A 25,148-nucleotide genomic window follows, 5' to 3' on the forward strand; every position below is an offset into this window, starting at 1 on the left:
CGGTAGACTGGCGCAGACTACAAACCGGTACCTATCTGCACCTGCACAAACTACACAAGATTTTCCATACACAACATATAGACGAATGCTCGTGGTGTCAGGGTAAACCTACACTTGAGCATGTCACATGGACCTGCCTCAAGGCAGACTTAGAGCCTAGAATAGACCATCCGAGTGTGACGCAGTGGGAGCACTTGCTGGCCAGTCAGGACGAGGAAGCGCAACGATTTCTCCTACGCCGAGCCACGATGGCAGCAGTCAAGTGCGGCATCCTGGGCCAAAGATCGACCACGGCACACATTGACCCGTAAGGGTCAAGAACACTTTAAATTTGTGAGAAATAAAGTTTCGTCCATCCAATCATCCACGATCATGATGTAAAAAAAAAAAGCGCACAGGGAACACAAGGGACAAAAAGTAAACGACGCAGACAAGCGCTAACTCGCAACTGAGGTTTATTGCTGACGCGCGCAATATAAGGTAGTCACTTTAAAAAGACACATAAAACAAAAACAACCACACAGAGTCCCTCCTCGAAAGACCAAGTCAGAGGAAAAAATTGAAATTTGAAGCATCAGGCGCCACTCATCGCTGTGGAAGATCAGTTAAAAAAACCGTTATTAAAAAATTACCGACGATTACGTTACTTCCTAATGCGAAATTTGAGCGCAGCAAATAGGCTGTTTCACCTTTTCGATAGATTGAGGCAAAGAAATCGAGCAACACATGTATGCGCTATCACAGAATTTTTTTTTATTTTTCACACGTATTCCTTTAACAAAGACTCCACTAACAGTTCTTGACAGTCATGAAGGAAGCTTTGTGGTCGGAGAAATAGACTGATATATGTTCGACTTGGTACACCAATGCTTGATTCTCAAAGACGAGATCTATACAAGTGCCTCGCGAGGTTGTCACAGCCGTGGGACGCGTTACGAGCGAGAGGAACGGGATGTTCTCCCGCATAAGTGTTAGGAAATTGCTGTTTGTCTTTATGTCAACATTAAAGTCCCCCACTACTAACATCGGTGTGGATCGATGGACGGTTAATGCGAGTTGCAGGAAGTGCACGACGTCTTTCGTGAGTGCGGTAGGGGCGAAGTAGGCAGCTACTACCAGCAAGCCGTTGGGCAACTTTGCGGCGCACAGTTCGCCAACTTCATGTGACGTGCCAAACATTTCGACTGGTATTGCAGAGAGACCTGTGCGCAAGTAGATAGCGACTCCCGCCGCTCTGTTGTGGTCTCTGCGAGCACCACAGCAGTATAGGAAATCTATGATTTCGAGAGGCTCTTCGGGATCCATCCAGGTTTCAGCAAAGCAAAGTACAGAGGAATGGCGCAGAATGTGATCGTGGTTTACGTCCTTGGCATGTGCGGCAAGGGAGCGTACGTTAAGAATGTGGTTGTGAATGATGAATCAAGTGCTGCCAGCGAATGACGCGTCCATTGGCTGTCTGCGTGCGTTACTGATGTGTGGTTAACATGTTAAGCTTCGCCTGTAAGAGTGGAACGCGACAGCGTCTTGCAACGCTGCCAGGGAGTCCACAGAACGCCATCGCCAATTCGGCTGTACGCCTTGCTGGACGGTAAATTTATTTTTTGAGGAAAGGAAATGTATCTCTCTCGCATATCTGGGTGGACACCTGCACCTCGCCGTAAGAGAAAGGGGGAAGATGGGAGTGAACGAAGACGCCGTATTAGCTAGACGCGCCTTTGTTCATTCCAAACCATTCAGCTGGCATTACGGAGTGGCTAGCGTGCTCGTATCGCACTCCGGAGACCCTGGTTCGATTCCCCAACTCGACCAATTTCGTTCTCGGTTTTATTGATTTATGCGGTCTAACTAGAAAGGTTAATTAGGCTATTTCATATTTATATTATTGTATTTCTATCCATCGTGTTCTGTCATTAACCTGTCAATTGTTGGAACTGTCTAGGATGTTCGACACAACGTATATGAAACGAGCAACGTCTTACCGAGTGGGGAAGTGCGTGGTGGTGGAGGGAACGCGGCTTCGTACTTATCTGTTTTTTTTTCAGCAGCGTCTCCTTCCGCGGACGCTGTTGTCGCTGCGGCGCGCGTCTTTCTTTTCTTTTCTTCTGACCTCTTCATTCTCCTCTATATTAATTAGGCTAATTGATTAATTAAGCAATTTACTAAACTCAGTCCAACTTAGTTGCAGCATCACTATACGATTCCTTTGATTGGTTGCATGGTTACTAGCCAAAGTACAATTGGCCCCATTTGAAATTCGCGCACTGTGACGTCACGAGCATTTCGACCAATTGAAAAGCGTGACATTGGGGGCGGAGCTGGTTACGAGGCCGACGCCGACGCCGACGACGACGCGAAACCCAGGAACGGACGCCAAAGAGCTGCGCTCTAAAAAGGAATTCAATGCAACGCTGAGGCTAAAAAATCGATTTCACAGTCTGCCAAGTTAACAGAGGGCTCACTGATACACGGATTCCGACATTTCCTAATATGGTATGCCTCCATTATCTCGCGTACACGCTGATCACGATGTCTGAAAAGTATGACGGTACTAGAAAAAATCGGTTTGCAAATTTTCCCCTTCTGCTCTTCTTTTTTGCTACATTCCCGGCAATGACTACCTTATATTGCGCGCGTCAGCAATAAACCTCAGTTGCGAGTTAGCGCTTGTCTGCGTCGTTTACTTTCCGTCCCTTGTGTTCCCTGTGCGCTTTTTTTACATCATGAACGTTATCCAACTTGCCCAACTTTCCGCTTTGCCAATCGTCCACGCTGATTAGCTAGAATACCAAAAATTCATTAGTCCCAACGCATTGACGTCACTTGCGGCGTCTCGAGACATTCGATGTAGAGGTTACCTGGAGCTTATTCACTATAGAGCTTACCTAGAGGAAATCAACGGGCGCCTCCCCTTTGTTGACGTCTTCATCGAGCGAACAACAAACGCCAGCGCGGCGGGTAGATATAGAAAACCCACAAACATGGGGAAGTACCTGGATTTTCCTTCGGCGCACACAATAGGACAAAAACGATGCGCAGCCTCTGGGCATTTCTATAGAGCCTTCAAGCTTAGCTCAAGCCCAAGAAAAAGGGCCCAGGAAATCAGCCGCATTAAAAAGCGCCTCACAGAAAACGGCTAGCCACGTCAAGTGCTCCGTTTACAACAAATGCGCGCTGCAGCCCCTTCAGGCTCAGCTAGAAGAACGCCGAAGAAGAAACGCAGAGCCATCCCTTATGCTCGTGCTGTCAGTGAAACGTTACCCAGGATATGAGCTGATTACGGCGTCTAAGTGACCCACGTTCCCTCTAAAAAGCTAAAAAAAAACCACCTGTTATATTAAAGGACCAGCTAGAGAAGAGAAGCTACCCTGGGGTTGTCTGCGAAATTCCTTGCAAAGGTGGTTCAAAGAACATCAGCGGGACGTCAAGAGCGGAAAAGCGGCGTCTACCACCCTTGCAGAACACCATCAAAACGCGGGCCTTTTGACTGACTGGGATTACGCTCGTATCGTTAAAAGAAAAAAAATCTTATCTGCGCGCCTGCTCAAGGAGTTCCTTCACATTCCAATGACAAGCGCAGCGATAAACAGGACGTTGGGCAATCCATCCGTGATATGCATATGATGTGCACGGGTCGTTTTTCTTTCATGAGCAACGGCCCATCTATGTCTGTATCATTGTGAACAAAGCGCCCGTAGCGGTGCCGAAACACCCATGTTTTTGCGTTCTCCTTCATAATTCACATTGGCGAGTGTTTTTTTTTTTCTTTGAGATGAAGAGCTCACCTATGGCGAAAGTGCTAGCTTAGCGGCATAAACTCAACAGACATCTTTCACCTGTACCAAGAGTTCGCGAACACTGCGACCGTCATGTGCATTTCGCACCAACCCAGCCCTCGTTGAAATCCGCATCGCCGAAATAGTAAATCTCCGGTGAATTCTTTGTAGTTTTTGAAAATCAGCTCAAATGGTTTCATGGCGTCGGCTGCGAGCGTAGCATTAAAGATAAAAATGCAAACTCTAAATCAAACCTTAGAAACCGCACGGCGTCAGAAGTCCTTTAGCCTTCCTCCGCAACTGCACAGGCACCGTTAGGTGCGCCAGCATCCGTCTTACAACTTTTTTGAGAAGCGCTCCTTTTCAACTCCTCTACTCCCGCTGCTCCGTTATGCACACTGCTAACAGATCCACTTTCGAAGACAAAATCAATGTCTTCATCACCACTGCTGTCGGAACTGCTACAAGAAACAGTAGATTTAACGAGGAATATCGCCAGGCATGCTACCATGAATAAATTGTGTGCAGCGCGGAGGTTCTACGTTTGCGCGGTCACTTGCGATTTCTTAAAATATTTGTGCGATTGCTTTGCAGCCCTCTGGGTTACGATACAAAAACCAGATTACCTTATCAGAAAGACATATGCATACCCTTATTAACTGTGTGCGTACTTAAAGGTGATGTTTGTTGGTACGAGAGGAGGGAGCAAAAACTGAGTGCATATAATAATACTTTTGTTCAATTTTTCGGAAAAACTACTGCTCCAAGAACTAAAACTGCTTCTGCAGCGTTTAAATGAAGATAAATGTAGCGTGGGTTTTGGCTTCAGCAGATCTTTGTTTGGAACTGGTGCTCTGAAAGCAACCAAAAATTACTAAAATGACGCATATTAAAGTCTCTATAGCTTCCGGTCTGACAAAACGAAATGGCTCTTTTGAAATTTGTGGATTGGGTATGTTTCGTTAAGTGAGCAAAATATATCTGAGCTACAGTTAGTCATTCTCTAGGCTTCTGTGTTGAAAGTTTCCCGTCAACACAAAAACGCGATCCACACAGGTCCGGGTGCTGAATGCCCAGAACACCGCAGGTCCTGTCCTCGTGTTCTGCTAAGTGCATGCCAAATAACGTTTGCACATTTTACGAAATATGTATGATCTATAAATGTGCCAAATGTGCCTTCTTTGTGTCGATTAGACCAAAATCTATTGAGCCTCGTAGATACGATACGAAAACAGCGCAATCTACACAAAGGACTAAGAAAATGGAGACGAGACTGCGTCCTTCTCATCTGCGTCCTTTGTGTAGTTTGCGCTGTTTTCGTGTCATGGAAAACTAACTAGCTCGTGATGTGTTCCTCGTAGATACGTCATTTTTTCATTTTTTTCCTTTTCCACAATGTCAATGCATAAATTACTCGCCACTGGAGTCGAAAACAACTCACCACTTGAGTAATACCTGTTGGGGGCTAGTTGGTGCATGTTTCCAGAAAAGGTTTGTAGCGCCGAAACAGACAACACATAGAAAGCTGTCCCGTCTAGCTTTCTGTGTGTTGTCTGTTTCGGCGCTACAACCCTTTTCTGGAAACTCACCAGTTATCAACATCAACATCTCATTTAAACGCTGCAGGATCAACTCTTTCTTTATGCGAAGCATATTACTACAGCTACACTACAGCCCGTCGAGCGCGGCGGTGGAGCTACCATTGACCTTTAGCGTGACCACGTGACACCACGTGACAACATGACGTCACAGCAGAGGAGCGATGGGCTGCCGGCTCGCGCGGTCGGCCGCGGCGGTGGAGTCTCCACATCAGAGGCGCGGCGGCTGACCACGTGACAACATGACGTCACAGCAGAGGAGAGATGGGCTGCCGGCTCGCGCGGTCGGCCGCGGCGGTGGAGGCTCCACATCAGAGGCGCTGCAGCTGACCACGTGACACTACAGCAGCGGTATACAGCTGAGCTTGCCTCGCTCTCCGGGCACTTACGAGGCGGCCTGGTGTTGGGATGCCGCCTAGAAGCAGGGCTGATTTGAACTAGAAACGAAAGCTTCAGCGTGCCACAGAGATTGATGAAGAGCGGGATGAACGTCTGGCTAAGCGGCGTGCTCAATATGCGGCTCGGCGACAACGTTCTACAACAACTGAAGAACAAAGCGAGGAACTTTACCAAGCCTAGCCATCAATATGCTTCGCATCTGACTAGGCTTAACCTTAGCTAAGCCTCAGCCATTTTTTCTTGGTTAAGTAGTTTTTTTTCTTTTTCAAAGAACATCACGCAAGCAGACAATTTGGACAAAAATGTTGTTTTATATGCTACGTTTCTTGCTCAATTTAGTCGTTACAACAAAAATTATGAGCAACGCCCACCGTTCCAAAAATATGCGTTTCTTTTTTGAATAATGTAAAAGTTCTTTTTACATCACAAGCATAAGGGCCACAGCAATCGCTCAAAATATTGTGAAAAAAGGAAAGTGGCCGCGCAAGCCTGGCACCCCTTCCTTCTTTGGCTACCGTGGCAGCTACTTTCCACAGATCGAATGACAACACTAGAAAGGCAAGCAAGAGCACAGTGTAGATAGAGGCTCGTAGAAGGGCGGAGTCGGAGGAGCGATCGAGGTCTCGTGTCTTGGCGGGGAGTGAAAGACAATTATTCAGTGACTTCGCGCCAAGGAATGTCGAGTTGGTGTTCGCTGTAGTTAAAGAATATGCATGATAATAATTGCTTAATTCATCGTTACCAAGCTGCAAGTGTGAAATTCGCTGAAGGCCAAAACAATTTTTTTCTCTTACTTACCCTGCTGTCTAAGGAATAAAAAAGAAACCAAAACCGATGGACGAACCTACCTTGTGCTTAGCAGCTAAAGCAAAACAGCATGTAGGTCAACGAATGTGAATCGTATTTGGGGAGATTGGCACAACGTCTCACAACGACTACAGCTCGGTCCTGGGAGTTAAATCGTTAAAGCGGTGTTTATTGCCTCAAGACATGAAAGGGGACGATTACATAAGTGTACAAAGGCTTCATGATCTAATGGAGTTGAGGACAGACCGATTATAGGGTTCCTGTCTGGTTCCTCATGACCACACGCTGTTTCTCAGTATTTTCAGGTCACGGAATCGGCAGTCCCATTTCGCCCTCTTCGCCAGCTCACTTCAGTTCGGTTCACGCAGACGCCGTCTTTCACTCTCTGTTGGTACTGTGTTGTCCATACCGTGTTTACCGCATTCGCCTGAAAGTTGTCGCGTGCTGGAGTAGTTGTCTCTTACATTGTGGCAAAGGCGACTAAAGGAGGCAAACTCTGTGGACACGAGCTTCAAGGGCGCTTCAAGTTCGCCTTCTCAGCCCGGCAATCGATAGCGCGGGCAATCACAGGTGCGGAGAGTGTGGCACCAGAATAAAGCCGTCGAGCGTTCTTGAGCTGTCTGAAACGCGACAAGAGAGAGATGCATTCGACATTTGCGACCAATCCTCAATTCGTTCAACCCACGCGACGTCGAGAGGCAGAAACAGAGGCTTTCCATCTCGGTTCATTTGCTAACATAGTGCCTGGGGCCCCTCAAACAACATTGCGCCGCCGCGGTGGCTCAGTGGTTACGGTGCTTGGCTGCTGACCCGAAAGACGCGGGTTCGATCCCGGCCGCGGCGGTTGAATTTCTTTGGAGGAGAAATTCTAGAGGCCCGTGTACTGTGCGATGTCAGTGCACGTTAAAGAACCTCAGGTGGTCGAAATTTCCGGAGCCCTCCACTACGGCGTCTCTCATAGCCTTAGTCGCTTTGGGACGTTAAACCCCATAAACCAAACCAATCAAACAACATTGCAGTACATGCCTATTCGTGTGCTGTTTCCATGTGCTAGCAATACCGGAATGTCGCTACATGCTGAACAGAACATCCGCCTTACGCAGTACACGCCCACCTCACCTATGCTGCTGACCCAGGTGTGATGGTCATTTTTTTTTTTTGTTCTAAGCGAGACGGCCATCACTGAACAAGCGACTCGCTGTTCAGGCGTAAATTTTCCTTCAAGCTCTGCATGTGGGCTGGATAAAAATGCATGAAAGAAGAGATCGCGGAGGAGCAGGAAATCCTTATTGATGCATCGAGGGGCCGAGCTTCATTCTCTTGCACGATCAACTTTTCCTTGCTCCCCGACGGGCCAAGCCTGCCCTGCGGCGAATTTTGAAGGAAGCGAGCGGATAATCACGATCGCTCTTGCAGGGTCACGGCTTCGAGGGCGACCGAAGTGCAGAGTAAATTGTCCGATCCTTTCTTTCATCATCCAGGATTCGTTTTTCTTTTTTACGCCGGTCTGGACTTTTTTTTTTTTTTTCTTGCGACAAGTATGCCCTTAGTATCAGAAAGCTTACGGCACATACAAGGACAAGAGAAACGTCTTTCAAGCTGTTTATCATCGCTTTTATTTTGTGCTCACGTATCAAATGCTAAATGACTGTTTCCTGCTCAGTTTATTGTTCTTTCTTCGAAGGATCGCGTGCAGAACAATTACTGTTATATGAGCACATCTTCGTTCCTCATTTTCTATGAGTAAAGAATGGGCGAAGATATGCTGAACACTCCGACTAAGGGAATATGGAAGGGCTTCCTTTTCGCGGCCAGAGCGTCGACGCATGCATAAAACTGAGTGTATTATGGAAGATTCTGCACCGGAAGATGTTGGAAGCGCACAGCGAGGCTGCGCTGCTTTTTTCGGCACCCGATGAACTGCAGAAAATCTTAAAACCAGGCCTCGAGAACCGCATATTTACACAGGAAAATACATCTGTCACTCTGCCCCTTACACAGAAGAGGTTGCTATCATGTCCACCAATGTGCTGAACAGTTGCCTTACACTGTTTTCAGTAGCCGTTTGGTGTCATGCTGGATTTTCACGCAGTTAAGAAGCGAGAGAAGAACGTGCGTATTTTCTGGCACGCATCTGGTGCAATCTCACAGGGCTGCACCTAAACCTACAATTACACGAACTTTTTGATTAGAAGGTTCCAATAGCTGTGGCTTCCACCTGCTTCAAGTGCTACGCATAGGTACTGGAACTGTTTCCAGATACAAGTTACTCGTGGAGCAATAAGCAGTGTTATAGTTTTACAACAAGTATTAACACCAAATAAGGAACATTTTTCCTTTCTAATGAAAATTTTTTCATTCAGAAGATCCGAATGGAACATATTTAGGTCAGGGTATGAGGAAATGGAAGATGCGGTAGGTGTGTCACTCTTGGTGGACGCCTGAGCCGCGCCATTGCTGCTGAGATGAAAGAAGTTAAGTTGCTACTAATTCGTCTGTTTGACATCTCTTAATATCAAACTGCACGCTCACGTCTGTATGCACTACAGCAGTACTGGTTCTATTTTTGAATCAATGAGATAATTTTGAAAATGGCAGGGTAGGACTGTTCAGCCAACTATCCCATGTTCATACAAATGTGATTTTCTGCGCCTTGCTGGGCCAAAAGCATTACATTCACAGAAATTGCTTCAAACTTCGCCAATGACCAGGCGCACCAAGTGCAAAATTTCTGAAAAACCCGAGTATATACGGCTTTGTCGTCCTCGTAGGGTTTAGCGAATATACAAAATTTCGGATAATTTTTGATCAGCGCTTACTATTCGATTGCACCACATTTTTGATGTTCGAAGCAGGTATTCGTGTTTTCTTTTTAATATTCGAAAATTCTCAAATTTTCTGGTTTTCTTAACTTGGGGCCAGTTGTCGCGGCATTTATAAACGTGTCACGTCCGTTAACTTGCTGTTGCCTCGTAGAACCGGCTTCAAGTTCGCTGCGAAAGCTCGCGCGCCTCAACATTAGGCCACATGCATTCTGTGCATTGACAGCTATCGAGAGCCGATGCGACCCACACCACCGCTGCATGCTGGCGAGTCGGACAATGAGGTTTCACGTCATGCGGCAAGTTATGAGCTGAGTCTCGGCGCAGTCGACGAGTGTCAGTGAATTAGTCGGCGAGGATCGCTGGCGAAGAACGAGCACCGGTGCTGCTGTCTTGTATATTCGGTCACTACACCAAGAGACCTTGCACTCACGGAAGCGGGTTTTCGGAAGATGGGGGAGCCGGTTCGCAGCTTCCGCTTTCAACCTTGCATTGTTCATCTAATAGAGTCTAGAAAGACACAAAGTTCGCACGCTGGCGCCGTAGTTTAAGCCACAGGGGACCAGGTAAAAGCGAATGACAGAAACAAACGCCTCGGAGTCAGGCCCCGCATCTATATCTCACCCGCGTGCATAATGCGTCCAGAACTGCAATAAGCAGTAATATATTGGGGTCGATTCGCCACATCTAATGTCAACAAACTGGACCGAACTTAATGAAGAGCATTAACGTTTGTAATAAATGCGACCGTGTTTGCGTCACTCAACTGCTCAGAAGAAGCGGGGTTTCGAGTAGTAACCAAAATAAATAAAATATCTTGATTTGAGTTGGTTTTTGTTTTGCAATTTATTGCTGGTTACACATTAATACACCTGACATTTTTACTTTTTCGTCCAACAACATGTCACACTGACAAAATATATGGAGACGTTGATCTCTATAAATAGTTTTTTTTTAATATTCGATTTTCGTACGGACCATCGTGGATTAGAACAACCTTACTGGTTTGGTTTGGTTTATGGGGTTTAACGTCCCAAAGCGACTAAGGCTATGAGAGACGCCGTAGTGGAGGGCTCCGGAAATTTCGACCACCTGGGGATCTTTAACGTGCACAGACATCGCACAGTACACGGGCCTCTAGAATTTCTCCTCCAAAGAAATTCTAGTTCAGGAGAGCAAGCTGCCGGGCTAGTTGGTGAAGCATGTTAAATTGAATTCAGCGCAAAAATACAGACAAGGGACAAAGAGAGACACACTGAAAGACACACTGAGCGCTCGTGTACGTCTCAGTGTGTCTCTCTTTGTCCCTTGTCTGTATTTTTGCGCTGAATTCAATTTAACAAATAAAGAAATTCTAGCCGCCGCGGCCGGGATCGAACCCGCGTCTTTCGGGTCAGCAGCCGAGCACCATAACCGCTGAGCCACCACGGCGGCAGAACAACCTTACTAATGAGGCACGTGAACATAGCTTGAAGAGTGCGTGAAAAAATTTGTCCCCATTTTTTTTTTCATATACTTTCAGTCAGTTTTGGTGCATTTACTTCCCACCCCCCTCCCCCCTTTCTCGCTTTTTTACTGTGTCTGGATCAAGATCGCATAAAGCATAAATAAAGATTCACACAGATAAAAAAATGCCTGTCGATTTGCATACATGCATGACGCTTTTACCCTGAAGTTGGAGCAGCACGCGTAGGCAGCGGGTCGCAAAACGCTGCTATGTGATTGTTCACTGGAGATTGTGATTGTGATTGTTCACGTCTCTGCGGACGCTAGTCTTCAAAAACAACGCCGTAGAAATATCGTTCACTGGAGGCGGTCTTCGAAAATGCGTTTTCCGTTCTTTGGCTTCCACACTGGCCGCACATAAGCGGTTTTGTATCGCTGTACTGCCACAAAAACGCTTCACCGAGACAGACATGCTTGAAGGTCAGTGCACTTGACAGCGATCAAAAAAAGAAGCAGCACGTGTGCACAGAAATCCCAGATGATCTTGCCAATATTTACACGCGGCCGAACAGCCATGACGAGATGTTTGTCTTTCAGCCGCTTGGCAAACATGGGCCCACTCCGGCCGCGTGCTAAAGTGAAGCGAAGAGCAAGACTGCTTTGCAGCGACTCGGCTCTGCGCACGCTGGCTTGACAAGCGAAGCGGGAGAGTGGGGGCGAGGCGGAAGTCTGGTCGACCCGGTAATTCGGTGGCTTTAAGTGTCGCTGTACTCTGGCGCTCTGTGTTGGTTGTAGGGATCAAGACGATATGACGCCCGAACGGCCCTCTGCTCTAAGATCCGCGTTTGATGAAGAGCGGAGACACCAGCGACCGACCGCTACTGGCGGCCGATTATGTAAAACACCTCCAGGTGGTTTGTTTTCACTACCTCATTATTCATTTTGCGAGCCAGTAGCTGCGGTCAGGCGCTTCTGCATACTGGTATTGCAGTACACCGATATATGTGAGCTTTTTTTGTTGGCCGAAAGCAACGGAAAATTGTAAAGGGCATTTAATTACATCACATGTTGGAAATCTGTCTTAACGGTATGACGAGATAGCATTAATGGGTCATTGCCCATATATGCGGAATAGGTTATTCTCTACTTCACATTCATAGATCTCTGGGAGTCTTCGTACCACTCCTGGCGCGGAGGTGCAGCAAATAAGCGACGCGCCACTGCCCTCACAGGTGACTGCTTCGAACACAGCCACCGGGGAGGCATGTGAGATATAGGTTGATCTTCCCCAGCGATCTCTCGTGACCAATCATTAGGCTAATTATCCTGCCACCTGACACGGCGAGCAGTTCGTGATTACGTCACAAGTCACGAAACTTAGGCGGCATTCCTGTCACCTAGGTAGCTCATCTAGGTTGCTTCTCGGGAGATTTTTCGCTCACGTCGACGACGCCGTGTTTTCAACTGAATGGGGCCTTTAAATCTATCGCACTAAAGTGCTATAGCATTAAAGTATGAAGTCGACTGGGCCTGCTTCTCCTAGCCTGTCATGGCTTCTCGCCGCATTTGTTAAGCCTGTGGAGCCGCAGATGCTCCATCTTTAGCGACTCATTTCCGTGGTCAACCTCTGTGCTTGCGGGAATGTTCCGCTACGGCAGACACTCGCTGCCAACTGCCAGCGCGCCTCCACGTGCTCCAGCCCACTGGGCCATGTCACGTGGTATCATGACGTAACACCACAATCGACTAATCAGTAAATTTTACGACAGACAACGCCGGACACCACCGCATGCTGTCGGTTTTTTTTCTCCGATGAGACCTCTAATGCTGTCGCATGCTATGCTGTACTTATTTCATAAGGATAGCATAGCATGCAGGAGGAGGTCCCGAAGTCAAAGACTGTAATGGGACCTCCGGTCGTTTCGTTTTCGTGTACATTTTTTTTTAATGCAATGGCATTTAGGTTGTCTTCTCGCAGAAAAACTTCAGAAAAAAACGAAATTCCCTGATTGGTCGGAGTGGTGAAGGTAACCTCTCGCGGCACCAGATTGTGAGCAAACTGCCGGTTTGTGAGAGTCACCTGGGTCTCACAAGCCCCACCAGTGGCCGTGTTTGAAGCAGCCGCCTGCCGTAGCCGTGGCGAATCTCCTAACCGCTGCAGCACTGCGCCAGTAAGGATATTGTCACGCAGTGGTGACTGCAGTCCGGCGAACAGGAAAACAACGAGGATGTTTTCGAAACGGAACTCTCTATTTGGGCTGACTTTTGCCCGCAAAGAACTGAATCACTCGTCGGCTGCGTAGCAACAAGCGTGCTCGGCGGTCGTCGAACAGAATGCCCGCCGCTGTCGGCCGTGCTCTTTTTAAATCTGATAGCGAACATTCGAGATAAAGCTTAGGAAGTTACTAGAACCTTCTGGCGCAAACTGGAATCGGCTCCTTCCGGATGCGATCAATCGAGATAAATCTAGACGCGTCTTGTGTCACAAACGAAGCGATAAAGCAGCGCGTCGGCAGCCTTGAAGCATGAACAAACAAATACTACAAACGAACGCTACAAAGATTCGCGGCAATATGACGACTCCCAGCGATGTATGAATGCGATTGAGATGGCCGTGACGTTCCATGGTCGTTCCACTCCTGCTTTAATTTTCTTCTGCCAGGCGGTCCAACATTTCAGTTTGGCTACAAAATTAGCGGTTGAAAAGAAAAATCCCGCTCTCTAGAAGTGGAGGCTGGGGCTGTCGACGGGGCTTACCATCCATGGACTGTTGAAGAACTTGGCAGCACGTGCTACGCAGGTCCCCCTGAGCCGGTGCAGAACTGCTCGGTGCTCAACCAGACCGAGGACTCGGTGGCGCTCGCGTGCTCTGAGGGCTACGACGGCGGCCTGCCGCAGCGGTTCCGGCTCGAGCTGCACGACACCGCACGGCGGGTGCTGCGCGCCAACGTGAGCACTGCTGAGGCTCCGCCTTCGTTCCTCGCCCGGGGCCTGCCCGCCGGCACGAGCTTCGTGGCCGCCGTGTACGCCTTCAACTCGCGCGGCCGCTCCCAGCCCACGGTTCTGGTGGTCAGCACCCTGCCGGCTCCGGTCAGCCTCACCCGCAAAGGTACGTCCACTGAAGACGCCTTCTAACAAGAGAAAGAGGCCCATCCACACTAAATTCAAACGAACTGTGAGCACTAACCAATCCAATTTTTATTATTAACAAAATTGAATCCTGTGGCTCTCTCTTTCTGGCAGTGCACAAATATTTGTCCGGCAGGAAACGGTGCGTTTATTGCTGAGAAAAAAAATTAATTTAAAGCTTTCCCCGCAACTTCCTTTAATGTTATGACGTCAGTAGCTTAAGTTACTCAGTGATCACTGTTTGGAAGTGAAAGACAGTGTTGAGAGCTACAGACATCCACGCCCCAAAAAGTATTTCGATGTCGTCGCAGTATGGTTTGCCAAAATGGCCGTTGGTAGCAATATCCTTATTTCATTTTTTATTTACCCGTCCTGGCTTGAGGAAGCTCCGTTTTGGATAAAAGTTGCCTCATTGTTACTATTATGCAATAATCTATAGACGCAGGCCAGCTTTAATTTTCCTCAGTGTGCTTTAAATTGCATGGTGGCGCAGTTAGCAAGGAAGGGTTGCTTCGCGTGGGTGATCGGGGTGAATATTACGCTAGAAATGTTCTAAACGAGGCAGTACCAGTTGGTGGAAAGAAAGAAACAAACAAACTTGCCGAGCTTTTAACGCGAGGGAATCAGTGAGAAACTCATGAGCGTCCACCCATGGGCTGCACTTGTGCGGGCGCTAGTGAATAATTACTCTCTTAATACAGAACTTGATTCGTCTTGACGAATTTCTCTAAGCACACTGTACTCTATGAGCTAGCTAGGTTCGAACTAGCGTCGCAGCGCCGCGGAGTAAGCAGCTGGCCTGACACGTTTTGGGCCACTCGGCCACAGTCACAGCGATGCGCAGAACATTTCTAACGGGTATTTGTAGAACACTCACCCAAGCATGTTTTAGAGAGCGTACGAAGTGCTTCGTGTGTCAATCCTGAGCCGGTCATTACTGCGTATTTCGTTTCCTTGATAGGCGGTACAGATTCCTACATTAGTCGCTCCCGAATTGGACCAAGGTTTTCCGACAGGTGTAATAATCAGTCTTCAACGATGCAACACTCAAGGCTAGTCTGTGCTAGTAAATGGCACTTCTGGCGCTACAAATTCGGTAGGGAAGAACTGGGGTGATGATAAGGCGGCCGGGGGTGAACGCTTGTTCACTGAGCACCCGGATGTCGAAACCAACCCGCCAAGCGTATTGATAATTTCAGGCGCTTTGTCACGTTCAGGCGAGACACACATCAGAAGTACACAGTGCATGCGATATATGCCACATCATGAACCAATTAACGAGATAGCGTTAAAGGTGTTCTGAAAGACTTCCTGAGAAGAGTGGATAAACTCACTGATTCACTTTAATGTCTTATCAGGAATACCTGAGCTAAGTCGTACACTTCTAAACGCAGCACAGAAACCGCCATCGGGCGAAAGTGGTCCAGCTCTTTCAGGCGAATTTTTCACACTCGCGTTCTCCTCCATCTCCTATGTCTGCGTATATTTGTTAAGAGGTGGATACTGGTTAGGTTCTCTCAGTTTTAACGCAGCTACTGTGGCCGCGGCCGGACAGCGGCGTTGATTCGGCGTGACAGGAAGCTCCGACCCCCGGGGAATTCCCACGCTCGTCGGTAGCTGGCGGCGAGGAACTTTAAATAGCTCACCTTCTACAAAACGAATTAAAAGAGTTCTTGCTGGAGGTTATCCGTGGAGCGGTGTCCCTGAACATCCCAGTAATATCGCACCTTTATTGAAATGCCTTTAGAGGTCTCCTTCAAAGGCGGAGCTTAAGTGTCTTCAATTTTGCGGGGCCAAGCCTTTTTATCTGCGCCGACGTCGTCCTAGTAGTAGTGAGAAAGCGTTCGCGCAGACGATCGTGGCCAGAAAGAAGTGAGCAAAGGGGCCCAGGGGCAGGAATCAGGGAGCTGGCATCCCACGTGGCTGCATCTTTCTTTTGCGTAGCCATTATCTCATGCCATCTAACGCTGATTTCCCGCTTTTTCAGTTGTATGGTTGCCATTCGATTCTCAAAAGGCTCAGTAATGAGGTCGTTGTCTTTACTTTCTTTTCTTCTTTTTCCTTAATTTTTATTTTTTTTGCCGACGCCTCGTCTCGGGTTTGGGTTCGCTGTTCAGATTTTGGTACTGCATGGTTTTTTAAAGGTTTTTCTTTGCTCTTGTAATAAAATTCAGTTGATTTCCAGTATTAGTCTCGTCTAACCCTCCTGTCCTCGCCTGTTAAAGATGGCACTATGTCGCATAGCGTTCCCGCGTAACTGATTTGTATGCAAGGTTGAGGTTGGTGTAGCTGTGCCTCTCACCGCTTTACTTCTCAAGCAAGAGGAGCACCTGACCGCAGTTGACGTTTACTGTAGGCAGGGTTACGTAGCACTTAACAAACGAAAGTCTGCCAGCTTGCTCGAGCGGAAAAACGTCCCGCTGTAGAAGTGACGGGCATTGACTGTTGTCATCAGAGTAGGCTAACTCAGCCTGATGACATCGTTTTATTGCATACCCAGCTTTCTTAAAGATTTTCTCCTTGTCTGGTCTGTCGGCCGCCAGGGGCGAACCTCGTGCGTAGTGGGGATGTTTTGATTTGTAATTAAGCGAAAACTAAACAGTGCGGTCGGAGGGTGCGAGAACATGGCGACAGTGACGTGCTACACTTTCTACGCGCGGCGAAATCTGACTTATGAAATGCGTCCTGCAATCGCACTCGCACTCGCATCGATCAGTTCTGATAGCAGGAGAAATAAAAGGGGTATACTAAACAATCGAAGTTCTCGCGATATAGGGGCAGCCATTCGAACTAGAAGCCCTTCTCCAAATTTTTTGGGCCTGGTCTCCCGTCTGATTGAGGCCTTCGAAGGCGTTCGCCGTCGGCCATGACTAGCCGACCGAGTGCGGCTACGCCACTGGTGCGGTCCAGTAACCAAGAGCTCCCGGTGCGCCAACTGTACTCGGCCGCCTATTCTTCCAGCGCCTAAAGGCGTGACGAGCGCCCGCAACGAAGCCGCGCCTTTTGTTTCCCAAATGGCCTTTCTCGTGCCCGCACAAGAGCGCCCCAGGCGATCCTTCCCAGTGCGGACGAGGATACAAAAAGCCATAGTCAGGGTCGGTTGTCATCGTTATTCATCAGGCTGGTGCTCTTTTTTTCTTTTGAAAAGCATTTAGGCTATAAAGGAAACTGCGCTGAATATCTCCTCCTCCTCCCCCTCCTCTCTTTACGCTGCTTTCGCTGTTCCTAATTGATGGGGCTTCCGTGAACTAGAAAGGCGTCTTTGCTGCCGACTTCGCGCACACTCTGTAAAAACAAAAAAAGACGCAGCTTTACGGCAGCGCGCAGGCCCCCATATAGCCTAAGTGTTGTTTCTTAAATTTTTGCAGGTTCTTGTTTCCGCTTACTTCACTTTACTTGGATGCTTGTGGTTCGGGAAAAATATATCACTCTCCGAGCATTATAAGCGTACGCGATGACTTCCATATAAAACGATGCAGAGTGGGCCCTTAGTCGGCACGTCACTCTTCTCTATGCACACTGTGCTATCCGTTGTCGTGAGCCCGCAGGAAATTCGTCGAAACGAGTTGGCATGCGCTAGTGGTGTTCACGCTGTCAAAAATTTCTGCCTGAAAACAAGTTTTAGATTTTTATAGTCAATACAAAGTGCGGCAGTGCTAGACTGCAGACTACAGAACTGTTGAGGTAAAGCTGCATTACTTGGCTGAAGATTCCGCATTGGGACTTGTGATCAACATATGGTGATACTCGAAAACTGCGTCAACTTATCAATCTATTAATTTTTTCACTACCGAGGAAAAGTTCGCAGTAATCAGAGGAAATTATCATATAGACAGCAAAAGCTGTTCAGCAAGATATCAAAAATTTAATCACTCCATCGAACTGTTGATCAGTTAATTAATTGCCCTCTCAACAATCGCTAAATTAGCCAATGAACTGATCAAAGAACGTGCATACGACTATTCGAGATATTATTTTACAATAACTTGAAACGGTCTTGGAGTTTCGGATACGGTCAGGAGTTTCAGTTTCACATTTCGTGTAAAAGGCTCACAGACCAATTGCAATATTCCCCGCTATAAGTAATGCTCACCGGTCTTCAAAAGAAATGGCTTTTGTCATTGGCGAGAGTATGACTTAGCATGACTTGCGTTTCAGGGCTGCCGAAGCGAATTTTGTGAAGGGTCATTGTTGGCGTAGTCGACCTGTTTTGAATTGGCTCGACCATGTTATACAGGGTGTTTCACCTAAGACTTTCTGCAATTTTTGAAAATAAGCTATTCGAATTAGATGCGCGCTTTTTCTGGCATAGCATTGTCAGTGGTGTAGTACATCATAATGCAGCTAAGACGTGGTAACTAGCAGGCTTGTTAACCAATATTTAATAGTTAACTTTTAAACTATTACCGTTGGGCTCCTTAATTATCGAGAAGCATGTAGTCCACCGCAAGTAATACCCATATCAGTTTTTAGAATTTCGAAAACGCGGTTACCCTTGGCGCTGTGGCCCAACAAATTTCGCCCATATCGCGCCAAAATACATGCGGCTTCAGAAGCTTGCAGGCAAAACAACCTCTCCAGTGAACCTAACTCGCCGAGATAGCCAAAATTTGTTGGGCCACAGCGCCGAGGATAATCGCGTTCTCGAAATTCTAAAAACGGATATGGACATTACTTACGGTGGGCTGCATGCCTCTCGATAATTAAGGAGCCCAACGGCAATAGTTTATAAGTTAACCATTAACTATTGGTTAACAAGCCTGCTAGTTAGCACGTCTTAGCTGCATTATGATGTACTACACCACTGACAATGCTATGCCAGAAAAAGCGTGCATCTAATTCAAATAGCTTATTTTTAAAAATTGCAGAAAGTCTTAGGTGAAACACCCTGTATAAATCATAGAAAGAAACAGCGCATAGACGGGCGGAAAGAAGGAGATGGCAGAAGCGCTAACTGCGATTTATTCGGAAGTGTCACGCTGTATGCAAATGCGAGAGGACATGCCACTTGTGCTCAACATCGCCCAGGATACAAAGGGTCGGTGAAAATGCTAAAGCCGGAAATGGAATGGAATGAATACAACTGGAGCAATAGAAAGGTCTAATCTTAGACTTGAAATGCGGCCCAAAAAGTAGATAAAATGAAAAGTAAGAGAATACAAGCTCAGAGCGCTTGTGTTGTCTGCGTCCTCCTTCGTCCTTGTTTTTGTGCGCACTTGCACGTGGTCTGCTATGTGCCTAAAACTAGGTTAAATATAAGTAAATAAAGATCGAGATAAATGTTTTTCGATAGAATAAGGCTCGTATTATGTCTCTTGTGATATCGGCATTAGTGTTTTCAGGCTCCCGGGCATCAAAAGTTGCCTTTTGAAGAAAATGCGAGATGTGACTACTGCTTGTCAAGTTAGACTATCCGTTTGCTAAATAGGTCGAAGGATCGCCTACTGATTAGCGTGGCGCCTATAGTTTTTGAATGACGAAAGTCTTGTATATTTCTCGAAGTATGCATTTGTTACTGTGCTTAATATATGTGACCTATCGAAGGTAGGAAAGGAAAGAACTTTTTCACTGTGTGAGCAATTTAGAATTTTCCCGCTAGCGATCGTCGATACGTCAGCCTACTTATGCAACGCGGGACTTGCGACGTTATAACCGACGCCTGTGAATGATAAGGCCAGTACTGATGCCATTTAAAGAGATATGCCTCACCATTACCCTTAAGCCATTACCTACTGTCTTCATAGTCTCTGAAAAATAAACTGTCAGTGTTGATCCTTCCATTATGTTTTTATTTTATGGTTTTATGATAGTAATTGTAGCCATTGGAGAACTTTTTTGCTTTGTGTTTAAGATTTACCCGTTGGATGGAGCAATAAGAAGACAACTAAAGACACCAGTCTTCCTTGAATCCTATGCCACATGTTTCATGCATTGCGTTGCTTGCGCTGAACGTGCATCGCTACAAAGCGCAGCACTCGTTCAGTCCCAGAAAGGCTGCTTCCCCCCTGGACAGCACTTCAGCGAATGCTCTCTTCGGCGATCTTTCTCTAGCGAGAGAACCCTCGTTTTCTTGCTCCAGTCTAGGCTTTTAAGACGGCTCAATGTACCAAGGACGAACCTAATAGATAACGACTTTCTTATTGAGCCCCTCTTGGGAAACTTATTTCCTTTTTCCTTAAACTCTTTACTGCAACGTTTGCGTCATTTTTTTTTTTAAAGTAAAGGTGAGGGTTGACTGCGCGTTGCAGGAAGCCTGATGGATGCACTGCTAACCCAGAGATGCTGCGTTTTTTTCTAATCTTCAACTTGACTTTCTCCTCGAGCAGGTTGGCTCATCGCCATCTTTCAAGGAACGTCGCCGTATGGCCGCCTCGTGGCAGTGTTTTCGGGTTCGCTGACGAAATTGGGAAAGCACACTCTTACAAAACCATCTGACGCGCATCTGCAACCGCATTCTTGTACACGGAGTCGAAAACACTCTGGCTGAGGTGACGACGCTCGAGTGATTTGTTGCTGCCTTTACTTAAAGTCTGAGTTCCGTTTAATCCCCGCATGGCGGTACCCGCTTTTTTGTGTTATTTTTTTAGAGGAAGCCTCGTTCTATCATTTACTTACGCCTCTAAGCTTCGTATCTCGTCGCCACTCAACCATCGAGCAGCGAGACACTCCTGTCGTCTTGGACATTGATCCAAACCACCAACAGTGAGTTAACGCGAAAACGTAAAGAAAAGTCCAAAACGAAGCTACCTTTGCTATAAGTGAAGAGCTCTGAGGGCTGTCTCTGCGCCGCGTTCAGTGCCTCGAAAAAAAATATGTAAAAGCAAAGCACCAGGTGAAGACGGAGGAGCTTCTTGAGCTAAGAACTTTCGCACTTGGGCAGCTTGTCAAGCACTGACGGTCAGGGCTTTACTGGTTATGCAATCGTGTGACATAGCGAAACGTAGATACCGGGGAACAGAGTTGAAGGCAAGTTTGGTTTTGACCTCTTCGCTTGTTTCTGACCTGAGCTTAGTGAGGATGTAGTCGTTCGTGAACACGCCATTTTTGCTTCCAGAGCCGGGCACCATAAAGATGCATCGTTTTCGAGAAACACTGTGTGCATACAGGGTGTTTGACCTAAGACTTTCTGCAATTTTTTAAATAGGCTGTTTGAGTTAGAACGCTTTTTCAATATAGCATGGTCAGTGGAGTAATGCATCAGAGAACAGCTAAGCCTTGCTAATTTGTAGGCCAGCTAACTAATATCGAGTAGTTAGCTTTTAACTATTACTATTAGACTCCCTATTGAGAGGCATGTAGCCCACCGTAAGTAACAACCAGGTCAGTTTTTAGAATTTCGAAAACGCGGTTACCCGCGGCGCTGTGGCCCAACAAAGTTTGGCTGCATCGAGCCAAAATATATGCGCTTTCGGGAAGCTTGCAGGCAAAAGAACCTCTCCAGTGCGCGTAATTCGTTGAAATAGCTAAGAGTTGTTGTTCCATAACGCCGAGGGTAACCTTGTTTTTGAAATTATAAAAACAAATATGGATATTACTTACGTCGGGCTACAGGCCTCTCAGTAATTAGAGAACCTAACAGGAATAGTTAGCAAGTGAAGTGTTCAATATTAGTTAACCAGCCCGCTAGTTCCACAGCTTAGGTGTATTCTGATGTACTAAACCGCTGATAAATGCTATGCCTGAAAAAGCGCTGTTCTAACTCAAAAAGCCTATTTTTTTAAATTGTAGACAGTCTTAGGTGGGACACTCCGTATGTGGCCTTTGCGAGTGCACTGACTATGTTACTCAGCAAGATAGGCCCCTTTCCTTTTTCACTCCATTCGTCGCACACAAATGTTTGCCGCCGCGCTGAGTGGTGTCGTCATACTTGTTTATGCACATTTGTTTTTGCACATAATGCGTTAACCTACGCGGTTATAAACATCCCGAGGCGTGGGAGAAATTGAGGATCCGCCATCTTTAATAACAAGCGTGCAGAAAGGGCAGTGCAAAAATAAAAGTCTCACGCCAGAGACCAGCTCGTTGGTCGACGCAGTACACTGTTCGGCGCTTAGAATAGGTTAGAATAGAAAAGAACCGCAGCTAAACTGCAATAAAAAATTGTGGGAAATCAATAAAATCGCAGCTTACATTTCCTAGGCAAGGTAGCGCTATCCACCACACTATGCAAAGGACTTCCAAAAAATTCAACCATTTCGTATGCGAGGACGAGTGTTACATGCATAATCGCACACTTTTCAAATAACTGCAGAACTCATGTATGCATGAAATGCTGTTGGCGGATATACTGCATTGTGCTGTCGCTCTTTCTCCACAGAGGGCACGTGGCATCTCAACTTCAGCCCCCTGCTTGCGGCACTGATCGCCGTCGTCGGAGGCCTCGCAGTCATCGCCATCGCCATAGTGATCGTCATGAAGTTCAGAAGTCGCCCCGACAACGACAAAGGTGCGCAGGGGCAGAAGCCCTTCTCTACAACGCGCGATTGTTGTCTTTCTATGACAATTGATTCCACTCCTTGCAGCCTCTGCGGTAGTTTTTGAGCACAGTGCGAATGTGCTCGAGTGTTTTTCTTTTTGTTCGCGGTGAGTGTAGGTTGCTAAAGAACGCCTAAGAAGTGCGCTTCTGAAGTTTAGTTGGACCACTTGGAAATGAGTGGACCACTTCCACATATAAGAACTGAAAGTAGTTTTAGCTCGATCCCGTCACATATTTGAATGTTAGAGCAAAGTAGCTTCAAAGATCTGAGCATTAAGAACACTTATACGACTTCTAATGAAGACGGTGGGAACCATCGCGCCACCTCTTCAGTTGTCTCTCCACAAAGAGCCGCATTTGTTGCCTTTTTGTAAGGATAAAATCATTTTGAGCATGTATGACCTCGGCGCTGAAAGTCGGGCGTAGTATAGTCGAGTCCTCCTATAACGTATACATGGTGGTTGTGCGAATTATGTTCGTTCTATACGAAGTTTGTATTAAATAAGCTTCTTATACTTCCGACTTCCGACAAAAATGGCCATTACTTATATATTAAAAAATTTCTCTTATGGACCTCCTGCATATGCAAAGCAGATGAGATCGCGGTGTTTTTCAAAGTTTCACGCGCTGTCATGTGCTGCTTTTTGAGCCCCTTGCTGACGACAAGTTGCTTGAGTGATGCGTCATTAATAATCGCGAGTTAAGCGTTCACGGCAAGGGTACAAGTTAGCTCTACGTGCATGCTAGCAGAACATTTTGTCTGCGTGCGGCGTGCACGCGGCAGCACTGCAGAGATGTGCAGAGCCGCAAGGGCTACTTTGGCTGGCGACACACGTCTTCTGACTGGTCACGCCAGTGTTAAATAGGGAGCGCACAGCTATCCCTCATAATTTCCGCCATTGCAAGACAACACAGAGTGAAATCCAGAATCATCTTGTTTTCGCTGCGAATACGCCGAACAACACCACAGCGACGGCGCATTTCGTCTGGAGCTGAAGGCCCCCCGTCAGAAGGTGCTTTTTCATATTAAAGTCTGTGCAATACGTGTGAGCGTCGTAACGCGAACCACCACGAACACCGCAACTTCTGAAAAACTGCCAATTGACTATGCGCGGCATAAAATTTCCTAGAGTCTAATAGTCGGCGAGATATTTAGCATTTTATAGACGTGTTTTTTGTCATACAAGCATCCGAAGAAAGAATAGTATTTGTGGGGTTTTAATTCCGTGGGGGGGGGGGACGACGGAGTTAAGCTCTCGCTCAACCGCTGCTGGCACAGTTGAAGACCGCCAAACTCCCACCTGTGGTCGCTTACATTACCGAGCACACGCCGACCACGGCGGGCCTTGCTCTGAGGGAACAAAGGAACGGCACTCTGGCCGACACAAACAAGGCATTTATTGCTACTACAATAACGCCAGCTAGCAACAAAATACGCCAAGGAATCGAGGACGTCCGACTCGCCACCACGGTTATGAGCGAGTGTTCGCCCACGCTAGGGCAAGGAATACTCTGCGGCCGGACGGGCGAGGTGCGGAAGAGAACGTTCCTCCCCACGAGGCTTCGCCGTTCGCCCCGCCGGAGAAGAGCGGAGCCTCGCGCCGCCGAACGTCAGCGCCCGCTGAAATCCCGAGCCAAAGAGGGCCGTATCCCCCCCCCCCCCCCCCCCCGCGCGTAGCAATCACGCCATCCGTGGCCCTCGTGTCGCTGCGACGCCGGCGCCCTCCCTTGTTAGTTAAGGCAACTAACCAAGCTAAGGAGGGTGCAATGCGGGGAAGCCAACCAAAAGAAAAGACGCGGAGCAAAGTCCCCACATATTTTGGAACTTAGGCATCTTTAAAAAAATAATTCAGAACGCGAGTAATTATGGAAACCGGCCGAGTAAAGGCAACAATTGATATTTCACATAAGACTGCATCGCACAAGTTGACATTTCGTATTTAATCATTTCACAGTAGGACCTTGCAGTACATATACATACCGCACCTCACAAGGCCTTCCTTCAAAACCAGCAGAAGCTGCCTTATGTAAGAAAAAAATTATTCTAAGTGAAACCTTGTGTTTAAAACCACCTTAATATCGCCTTCATTATCTCTGCTACCTACTTCAAAATATTTTAAACACTCTGGGCCTGTTTCTTTTCCACACGAAAAGATTTAGCACTGCTGAAATGAAGCTTGTGAAGTCATTTGGGTGCTGTAATTACTGATATAATGTGTACTAATGCTTGACTATGGTTCATTTCTTTCAGCTGGACAAAAAAGGCTCAAAAAGGATGACAAGTAAGTTTCTCGAGATTTATAGTCACTACACTGTATATTTTTCATGAAGTCTAGTTGACGCCACGTTACAGCTATTAATTTCCAAACACAGCCTCTCTCCTTTTTTTTTAATTTTGCTGTCTATTGGTTTCAACGTTTCTACAAAAGTCATAATTAAATGGTCCTAGAGTCAGAAGACTATACTGCGATCCTCGATAGTTCATTACAACAAAATAAATAATAACAGCGTAGTTAGCGTATGTTTATAAAATACAGAAAATAGCATATCGGTAATTCGACAGAAAACAAAGTATAACATCGCAATAAAACAAGTAATAGACTTATAACAAGCACGGAATGTAGAGTGACCTCCCTGAGTATTTATTCTTGACATATTACTGATTTAGTTACTTCTAGAAACTGCCTCAAGTGCAAAG

At 46.8% G+C, this 25,148-nt stretch overlaps 1 protein-coding gene across 2 annotated transcripts in view; it reads left to right on the forward strand.

Annotated features, from left to right (window-relative positions):
* Positions 1 to 25,148, forward strand: part of LOC149340039 (cell surface glycoprotein MUC18-like) — a 468,207-nt gene that overhangs the window by 435,957 nt on the left and 7,102 nt on the right. For both annotated transcript variants that reach the window (XM_089548781.1, XM_089548782.1), the window contains exons 8-10: positions 13,646 to 13,954; positions 22,292 to 22,420; positions 24,702 to 24,732. In XM_089548781.1, the coding sequence (XP_089404907.1) occupies positions 13,646 to 13,954; positions 22,292 to 22,420; positions 24,702 to 24,732 (469 nt within the window). The remainder of the gene's footprint in view (positions 1 to 13,645; positions 13,955 to 22,291; positions 22,421 to 24,701; positions 24,733 to 25,148) is intronic.

This window comes from Amblyomma mixtum, chromosome 6 (genome assembly GCF_055824585.1).
Source record: "Amblyomma mixtum isolate Tamu chromosome 6, ASM5582458v1, whole genome shotgun sequence".
NCBI lineage: Eukaryota > Metazoa > Arthropoda > Arachnida > Ixodida > Ixodidae > Amblyomma > Amblyomma mixtum.